This window comes from Gavia stellata, chromosome 8 (genome assembly GCF_030936135.1).
Source record: "Gavia stellata isolate bGavSte3 chromosome 8, bGavSte3.hap2, whole genome shotgun sequence".
NCBI classification, from domain to species: domain Eukaryota; kingdom Metazoa; phylum Chordata; class Aves; order Gaviiformes; family Gaviidae; genus Gavia; species Gavia stellata.
Genome location: NC_082601.1, coordinates 8,146,294 through 8,156,368, shown reverse-complemented (window position 1 = coordinate 8,156,368; position 10,075 = coordinate 8,146,294). Strand labels below are relative to the sequence as shown.

Below are 10,075 nucleotides of genomic sequence, written 5' to 3'. Positions count from 1 at the left end.
ATTAATATGATTTGTAGGTATGAGGAAGTTCTAGAGAGACAAATCACTCACTTTTAGACTATTTTTGTCATAAGAGAGATCAGAGCATGTATTTCTCCAGTAATTTGGATATGTGAAAAAAGAAAAAAAATTTAAGCTGATTGATTGATACTTTCTTGATCCATCATGTCCCTACTACAATTGAACCCTGTAAGACCAACAGAAGTTTCAACAGAAGTTCCTCAAACTTTTGCAGCTGTAACTACACTGCAATAGGAACACAGTAATGCTTCAAAATTGCATTATGGTTGCACACAGAAATTCAGCTTTAAACCACAGCATCATAAAAAGATAACCATGATCAAGTACCTTGGATGCGCTCACCCAAGGCCCTTTGACAATCAGTGTTATAAATGATGTCTTGGTTTTAATTCCCTATTTTCTTCACTCTACCAACAGCATAATAGACTACAAAGATTTTTTTTTTTGTTTTAAATCAGTGCATGAGGAAAACTATGTAACTATACCGGTTTCTGAGTTATAATTAACTGAATATATTTTTCATTTTACATTTTCACGAAGAATTTTGTGATATCACAGCCATACTTCGTAGCTAAAGAACGTCTCTTGACCTGACTTCTTTCCTTGGCCTGTTTTGCAGTTCTCTGCAAAAGAGAAAGACAGGTTTGTTGAGCAGGGATTGTTACTTGGCAACAGTACGCTCAACAGAAAGCATTAGCCCGCAGCTAAACTTTGGTTTAATTTTGCAGTAGACAACATAATAAAATGCAAATGTTTATTAAGGTGACATTTTCCCAAATCCTGTGGAAACTTGTATCGTAACAGTTCGATGCTACCTTTTCCTCTTCATGGTATGGGATGGAGAGGCTGGGAGCAGAGGGGTTGTTCAGCTGGAGACAACAGGGCTGAGGAGGAACCTAATTACAGCGTCTTCTGCTGAAAGGAGGGGCAGGAGGTATGGGAGCCAGGCCCTCCCCGGGGGCACAAGGCAGCAGTGCCCCAGAGCCCTGCCTGGGGCATTGCCGGAGGACGGACACGGGAGAAGGTTTCACCCTGAGGGCGGGCAGGTGCTGACCGGGCTGCGCCGGGTGGTGCCGAGCAACCTGCTCTGAGCCTGGGGTCAGGCTACGTTACCTCTAGGGCTCCCTGCACGTGAAGTACTTCTGTGATGTGGTAAATACCGCCCTGGTGCACATGCCACAACATTTCCCCGTGTGAGGGTGAGGATTCCTGACCGTCCCATACTGACCTCTCTGTGGCAGACCGTACACAGAGTTTGAAGGTTTTCCAGGGAGCACTGTCCTCCTCCACTGTAAACAGGCTTGATATGGTCTACCTGCCAGAACTGGCCTTCTGTCGGGTTTGTTATAATTTCATTCAACTGCAGGAACAAAGGAGATGACACTGGAAGTGTTAAGATATTCCTTCTCAACTACATGTATGTTCTACCATAAGGACAAGAAAATAATTCCGGGAAGTAGCTATTCATAGTTTTCATCAAGAGAGAAAGTAAACATTAGCATATTTTTTTGTTACTCCCACTGGACAAGCAAACAACTCCAATTTTAGTTGGCATATTTTCACCTAGCCTGCAGCGTGCTGAAGCACATCGCAGTGGATCAAGAAAAGACAGAACGAAAAGTTCCATTTTCTTGATTGGTGCAGTAAGTTATCTTCAATGCCATTTTATCGTCAAGTGCTGATATTAAAAACAAATATACACAAGTAAAAATGTGCAGCAGCTTAAAGAAGTGGACTCCGACTAGGTATTTGTCATGTAATTTTTTCATCGAGACAGCAGGAATTGTAATAATGAGCATTGAGAAACCTTAGGTGATAAAGCCCTGTGTCAGCTTTCAAAAAGGTAACTTAAACACAACACAGAGTTCTGTTCACTTAGCAGGTTGTAAGAAACCCCCACTCCACAAGACTTCTCATCTCAGTCTTTTAGATGTGCACCACCTTATTTTAAAAAGCTGCAAGGCATGAAGCTGATCTCATGCATACGACAAGTGACAGTAAGTTACTACTTTTTCTTTGGCAAGTTTCAATGGGTGTCTGCAGAATTATTTAAACAATTCGGAACCAGTAACTTCTGAAGCAGAATTTTAACTTTGCTGCAGAAAATAAAATAGCATTTTAGTTTCTGAATAAAAATACTACCTTACATAAGAATGTTCTTCCCTCCCTGCTCCACTGCCTTCAAGTCAGTGAAGAAGCAAATCACAACCATGGAAGAATGGTGGTAGTTTGTATTGCATTTTGAGGCGATGCTGAGAGGAACTGTGACAACTGCCTCTTGTTAAGCTCCTGCCAAACATTCTGCAAAGTAGGAATAACCTAATACTACTAGACTACATCCATTCTTAAACTGTTTCATCACCATAAAGTTTGTTACCAAAGTGCATTTCAAGTAAATCTGGCTGCAATATTCACATTCCTAAGGAATCTGAATTCTGATGCCTGTGCCTTTTGGCAATGAAAAATGTGTTAGAAGACATTGGGGGTTTTTTGCATTTAAGATTTTGTTTTTTCTTATGCTGTTGTTGGTGCTAGGTTAACCTTTGATCTTCAACCTGGAAGAACATCATTTCGGATTTCTCTGAACTATCTGCTACAGGAATACACAGATTAGCTGTTACTGCTTAAAACCCAGTATTATTACCTGCCCAAGTGGAAGGTGAGACATCCAAGAACTCTCCAGAAGTTTCTTACGCTGACTCTTGGGCGCATCTCTGATGCTGAGATAAAGCTCCTGGGCATTTTGATTACAAAACTGGCAAACACCGTGTTCGATTTCAAACACTTTAGTCCTGAGGTAGCTCTGACTAGAGCGAATTGAGAAGTCCTCCTGGCAGGCATGAGAGCAGAACCGCGTGTCCCAAGCCCGGGCCTGGCAGCCTGGCTCAAGCTGAGCTGTTGGCTGTTGGCAGCTGAGACAGAGTGGGTTCCCTTGGCTGTCCAAGGCTTGCAGATAGCCTTTGGGTAGGGAGGAGCCCTCAGCTTCGGTCTGCTCTGAATGAAGAACTGACAGACCTTTTCCATTTTCTGAAAGTAACCTGTTTGCAGAGAAGAAAGTACAGCTGTTAACAAAGGAGGTATTCAGCAACACAATTCAGTAGGTTTTTTTTTTTTTTTTTATGCACTGTGTATTTCCATTAGATATGTTTTATGCTCCAAAATACCAATTTTAGTTGAAATAATACCTTGCTCAGATTGATACCTGCACAGTGCAAATCATCTACTTGGTTTACATTTCCATTTGAACAAAACTTGACAATGTAACAGACAGATTTTTCTTTTGCACATCTTTCTTACTACATTTACATATGTACACTGAATTATGAGCTGAAATGATGCTGTATTTATAAAGAAATGGTGGTTTCTGTCAGGCGTGTACACATATAGATGTAAAATGTTTCAGCCCCCCCTTTAACAGAAGTAAAAAAGTCCAAAGAAACATCCTGGTTTCTCTTTGCAACTTTCACGGCTACCTATCAATTTCCCACTCTAAACAAGGCTTACCTCCAGGCAGGATACACACTGCTTCTTTAATAGAATTTTTTAAAAGGGCATTTTCTGTCTAGAATTTTCATATTCTTTTCTCCCTTATTCTAAATTTTGAGGCAGAATAGAAGAAAATTTGGAGTCCCCAATTTGCTGTTGGCATCACAAGCAGGCCTGAGCTAACGTTCTTTTTTCCTTAACTGAATCATGTAACTGTTTTCTTGTTTCATTTTAATCATACTCGGTTAATTAGCAGCTATATCAGCAGACAACAAACGTAATATAAATTGTTATAAGACTAAAACATAGCTCATTAGCACTACAGCAAGTTTCTTATCTAAACACTGTACTTCAGCAAGGTAAACACTCATAGCAAATAATTTTGCTACGATAAAAAAATATGGGGAGAAACAGCTTAATCACCTTATTGCATTAATAAACTTACTTTGTGGAACAACCCAGTTGTTCAATAGAAGCATTTTCATTCTTCAGACAACCCCCACTTTCTTTGGAGATGAGGCGCACGCTGCCCCCGCTGCTGCTAGCCTTGCTAAGTGAGGCTGCTGCTACATCTTCCTTGGTGACATACCTAAAATAATGCAAAACTCTGTCAATATACTACAAAGGGAACAATCTCCCTCAAAGAATAGTCACTCTTGGCTGCAGCAAGATTGGTATGGCATATTCTCTTAGAACATCCCTCATTTCCCGGGTGAGAAATGAATAAAGGTTTGGAAAACATACTTCACCGCAATACTTCCATATTACATTAAGAAACCTTTTTCTAAAACCAGATACAGCTCTATCCAGCAAACAGATAAGTTGTTTTGTATATAACAATATGAAAATGAAAGTGATTTGATATTGCCTGACAGTAAAATCTGAAAGCCAGTTGTTGCAGTTAGGTGAAGTCTCACTGATGCTCTAGCTAACACAGGAAGCTTTACAAGCTCTGGAGGACCCCTTGCTCCGTTAGTTATGTTTGAACTCACTTCCTTATTTTAATGTGAAAACATAAAAAACACCACTGCTTTTAAGTAAAACTCTTAAAATCGCTTCACTCTGATCATTCTTCCAAAAACCAGTATTCAGACAACTTCTCATAAGTCCACCTCTCTGTACTATATGTATGGCAAACCCTATATACTACCTTCGAAGGCTGCTATAGGTTACAGTAAATTTTCTAACACGGTTTGCAGTTAGATCTTTCCTGCATCTTACGGAAGGAAACAGTCTGGCAACAGGTTAAGAAACACTAGCTGTTTATATTACTAGAATTACAAACTCTATTTACTTGAATTCTTACCTACAGCCAAAATAGGGTCACCCTGGAGAATTTAATCGTAGGGACTGAGAGGAATAAAAAGGTTTTAGATAGTTTGCAGAGGCACCTTGGTGAGTTAACCTGTATGCATGAGAAGTTTTGTGGAGAGCAATGACAACACTGAAGCTGCAAATGTCTGTCAGGGAAGACAGCATATCAGAAAAAGGAAAGAAAGTGGAAAAAAGGTAAATTTAGGTTTTAACAAAGATTAAACACTATCCCTTTTCAGTGACACCCAGCAAGTCATCCACAGAGAACAGAATTGCTTAAAGAAAAAATGAATATCAGAAAAGGCTGGAGTAGGCTGTGAATTATGAATAAAGCATTATACCATTGATGGCAACTAATGATTTATTTCTGCTTCCAGGTGGCGAAAACAAGATTCTTTGACCATACTTTTCTGTTGCGTCCCTGAGGTCAGGATTTTTCCTCAAAAATCTCTGGCAAGCTCCAGATGTTTAAATGTGCAGTGCAGCGAAGCCAGAACAGCGGCTGAATGCAGCACACTGCCAGACAGGGAAGCAGACACTTCCATTCCAACAGATTTGCTGACATGCTCGGTTGCCTACGTTTGTCACTATGTTTGTTACAACAAGCAATCATCAAACAACTGATTTACAGTCTCAGCACCATTCCACTGAAAGTTACATTAAATACATCAAACTTCCTGCAGCAATTAGTTAGAGGAAGAAAAATTATAAACCACATACCTTTTTGTGCTGCTGACCACTGACTGCTTTTTAGACAACTCCTCTGCAGCATGAACAGCACTACAAAATATCTGTCCGCTTTTTCTGACAATCCTCTGCTTCATTGCTGTTAGATGACTCCATTCTTTCACAAACCTCAGTATCTGGTACAGAATGCTACTGTCAGCAGCATGACAGACATTACACAGAACTATTTAATTATAGTGAAAGAGTGCTATGAATTAACACATTAAAAACTGGATGAAAACAGCTGGTATGATCAGAGAGGGTCCCTTCAAGTAATTTTTCATACAAGCTGCAACCCCCCACCCTCACCTGCTGAACTCTGACAGCTTTGGCATTGACTGCAAAAAGTTTTGCTAAATGTGTTGATCCAGAAGGTAGAAAATAAGGCCAGAAACTGCCTTTACTAATCTAAGGTATAGCGATAGGAGACGGGTTTCTTGATAAAGCCTCAGGTAAACATTGCTTGTGTAAGCAAGACTTTGCTGATAGGAAAAACAGACGTGCAAAGGAGTTTGCTTCTTACAGCAGCCATTCTCCTGTTGCAGCCTTTCAGAAAAGGAAAGTTCGCTCCCATTACTTGAACAGCATTTATAATTGGGTTTACGGACCACCCTTCTGCTTTCCTCTAACCTTCCGATACATGCTTAACACTGGATTAACAATCTGTAGTGTACAGCCCCTAATGTTCATGTGAAAGGCTTAGCCACAGGGAAACTGGAAAGGCTGTTGAATTCAACTAGGTATTAGGCCATTTCTCAACAAATGTTATCCAACTTGTAAAATCTTAACAGAATCACTGACATACTTGCTTTGAGGTTATTATATTCCTTTATAATAATGCAGTGTCAGAAAAACATATGTAATAAAAATTATTATAGTAAATTAGCAGTTAATGACATGAGAAATCAGATCACCAAATTATCTTAATAACGCATCTGTTTTTATGGCAACACCATCATCTTCTCTGTGGCATTTCAGCACAACACACAAAGCTCTGACTAGCAAGTAGAGACATGCTTTACCATCAAAACAGTCAAAGCACAACAGTTTTGAGCAGTTTAACCTGCTTTTCATCTTCTTTCACAGTAATCTCAAATTGACACAACCACAGGATCCTCAGGAGAAGCAGATGAACTGTTTAACAACGTATTTCAGAAAGGAAATGGAGACTATAGCATAATATTGACCACCCTTCCTTATTTTGCATTTAGAATTTGGAAGTATAATAAAATAAAGAGGGTCAGACGAACTTAATTTCTGGTACTGAATCTAATGGGTTTTTTACAGGCTGGGAAGCAAAAAAAAACCCAAACAAAAACCCCCAAACCAAAACCCAAACCCAAAAAAACTTTGAAGCTGTAAACTGACTGAACTGCTATGATTAATGGATTTCCTCAATAACTATAACCACAGAACAGTGAGGAAGTGAGGGGAAAAACTGTTCTACAAAGGAATTTAGAATATCGCTGTTGGCTTTAGGATGTGTGTAGGGGGAAAATTATTTCCTCCCATCCTCATTTCTATAACAGAAAATAAATGGGAGTAGCAATATGACAACTGAAAAAGTGGCTCGGTGTTTTTTTTTCCATTCCATTTTTCCACTCTCTCCCCCACTGACTTGCAACTACCTATAGCAGTCAGTATCATGCTGTTTCTGAAGACAGACTATGGGAAGAATAAATACATTGTGCAGTAGGAACTTCATTGTGACTTCAGCTTTATCCAGGAACAAACTTCCATACTTCAAGATTACAACATGGCAATGATTTTCTTTTCCTCCTTGGAGTATTTTTACATGGCAAACATAAAAGTGTACAGATGAGTCCCACTTCCTCAGAGTCGGACCAGCAAGAAAGAAGTCAATGAAAGGGCAAGATATAATGGAAACAGAAACAAGAAGGTATTTCCTTGATTCTTTTTGGGAGCATTTACTAATACAGATTTTCTAATCTAGAGGAGAAGGCTGAGGAACAGGAAGTTCCATAAGGCAGTGCCACCCCCTGCCCACAAACACGGGATTCTTAAATTGTCTTTTCAGTCTAGCAAATAGCATTGAATTCCTTTGGCAACATTTGTGTTACCCACTCATTAGCTGCTTCACAAAACCGTTGGTTGAATCAGTCAGGTATCTGTCTTACGAATTTAAGTTTCAACCTTGCTGAAGAACCTACCAAAAAGAATCAGTTTTGTTCCTACATGATAGAATCTGATTTTCCAAATTATATTTCTCTTTAAATGGAGAAAACAGTTATGAAAACTATGTTGAGCAGATGGTATTGCGCATCCAATTTAAATTCTGTATTTCCTTACTTGAGTACTTGGGTTTACAGTGTTAATGTTCTCCTCAAACACCATTATGAATGTGATCTTTATTACTGAATTAGCTGAAGCTACATGCCTCATTGGAGCTGTGCCCTACACTGCTTTGAACGTTGTTAGAGTACCGAAGGAGGAAGTGAGAGTGGAGGCCAGCTCAGAACTGCAGCTCTAATACAAACTAGCACATTCTTATTCGTAATGTGCCCCGTTTAATTCATAACCTTTAAAATGCTATTTTGTTGACTTGTGAATGTTAGTTACTAATCCTGTAACTGAGAAATTAAATGATGCCTGGTTGATTCCATCTACTGAAATGTTAATAGGAGGCATGATAATTTGCCAAAGTAAAAGACTGCATAATTAATAATCACATCAACATTTATAAGATCTGCTTGCATTGTTGAAATTGTGCCTAGATCCCAAGGCCTGGAAGTGTTCTGAATTTATTTTTAAAAAAATAAGTCGAAGCCCTCCATATTAAATATTGTATTACTGTGCCAGTAGAATTTGGTCTTACCGATGAACGATTTTGTTTATGCTGGAAAGTCTCCGGTAAATCCTCCCAGTTATCCAGCTGTATGTCCAAAGGAATGAAATTATGATTCAGTGGTTCACCATCCTAGACAAGCAAAGAGTTTTGTTTACAGATGCAATATAGCACAATCTAGAAAAAAACCTTATCTGTTTCAAGTGAATTATCCTCCCTTCCTACTAAATGTAGTCCCTCAAGGTAAGATTTTTCCAGAAACAAACAATAAGCCACAGATGTATGATAATACCACAGATGCAAGAAACATGATTCACATTAATATACCTAAAAATAAACAGGGTGAAAATTTTAACTTTGAATCTATCTGAATTTTTTTCTTTGCAAATAGTTCAGACACACAAACTGCCTTAAATTAATAAACAAAAATTATAATTTTCTTGACTGAATTTTCAAGGGAAATGAATGATTTTAGATGAGAATGACACTTCATTACAATTTAAAATCAGAATCTTAGATAGAGCATTGTTTATTATACTTAACTATTTTTTTTTTTTAAAATAGCTGAACAATCATAGAATGGTTTAGGTTGGGAGGAACCCTAAAGATCATCTAGTTCCAACCCCCTGCCATGGGCAGGGACACCTTCCACTAGACCAGGTTGCCCAAAGCCCCGTCCAGCCTTGCCTTGAACACTTCCAGGGATGGGGCATCCACAACTTCTCTGGGCAACCTGTTCCAGTGCCTCACCACCCTCATGGTGAAGAATTTCTTCCTAACATCTAATCTAAATCTACCCTCTTTCAGCTTAAAGCTGAAACCCCTTGTCCTATCACTACACGCCCTCTTAAAAAGTCCCTCTCCAGCTTTCTTGTAGGGCCCCTTCAGGTACTGGAAGGCTGCTATAAGGTGTCCCCGGAGCCTTCTCTTCTCCAGGCTGAACAACCCCAAGTCTCTCAGCCTGTCCTCATAGGAGAGGTGCTCCAGCCCTCTGATCATCTTCGTGGCCCTCCTCTGGACTCGATCCAACAGGTCCATGCCCTTCTTATGTTGGGGGCCCCAGAGCAGCACACAGTGCTCCAGGTGCAGTCTCACAAGAAGTAGAAAGGGGAGAATCACCTCCCTCAACCTGCTGGTCACGCTTCTTTTGATGCAGCCCAGGTTGGTTTTCCAGGCTGCAAGTACACACTGCCGGCTCATGTTCATCTTCTCATCAACCAACACCCTCAAGTCCTTCTCCTCAGGGCTGCTCTCAATCCATTCTCTGCCCAGGCTGTATTTGTGCTTGGGATTGCCCCAACCCACCTGCAGGACCTTGCACTTGGCCTTGTTCAACTTCATGAGGTTCGCGTGGGCCCACCTCTTGAGCCTGCCAAGTTCCCTCTGGATGGCATCCTTTCCCACCAGCGTGTTGACTGCACCACACAGCTTCGTGTCATTGGCAAACTGGCTGAGGGTGCACTCAATCCCACTGTCCATGTCGCCAAAGATGTTAAAGAGTGCCGGTCCCAGTACCGACCCCTGAGGAACGCCACTCGTCACTGGTCGCCACTTAGACATCGAGCCACTGACCGCAACTCTTTGAGTGTGACCAGCCAGCCAATTCCTTACCCACCCAGTGGTCCGGCCGTCAAATCCATGTCTCTCCAATTTAGAGACAAGGATGTTGTGTGGGACAGTGTCACATGCTTTGCAGAAGTCCAGGTAGATTATGTCAGTTGC

The 10,075-nt window shown here is 40.4% G+C and overlaps 1 protein-coding gene across 1 annotated transcript in view; it reads right to left on the bottom strand.

The window, feature by feature from the left end:
* Positions 1–402: 402 nt before the first annotated feature.
* Positions 403–10,075, bottom strand: part of ZRANB3 (zinc finger RANBP2-type containing 3) — a 46,882-nt gene continuing 37,209 nt past the window's right edge. The window contains exons 15-20 of the mRNA XM_059820340.1: positions 8,384–8,485; positions 5,542–5,684; positions 3,953–4,096; positions 2,666–3,059; positions 1,250–1,381; positions 403–644 (exon numbers count right to left, since the gene is read on the bottom strand). Of these exons, the coding sequence (XP_059676323.1) occupies positions 546–644; positions 1,250–1,381; positions 2,666–3,059; positions 3,953–4,096; positions 5,542–5,684; positions 8,384–8,485 (1,014 nt within the window). The 3' untranslated portion in view covers positions 403–545. The remainder of the gene's footprint in view (positions 645–1,249; positions 1,382–2,665; positions 3,060–3,952; positions 4,097–5,541; positions 5,685–8,383; positions 8,486–10,075) is intronic.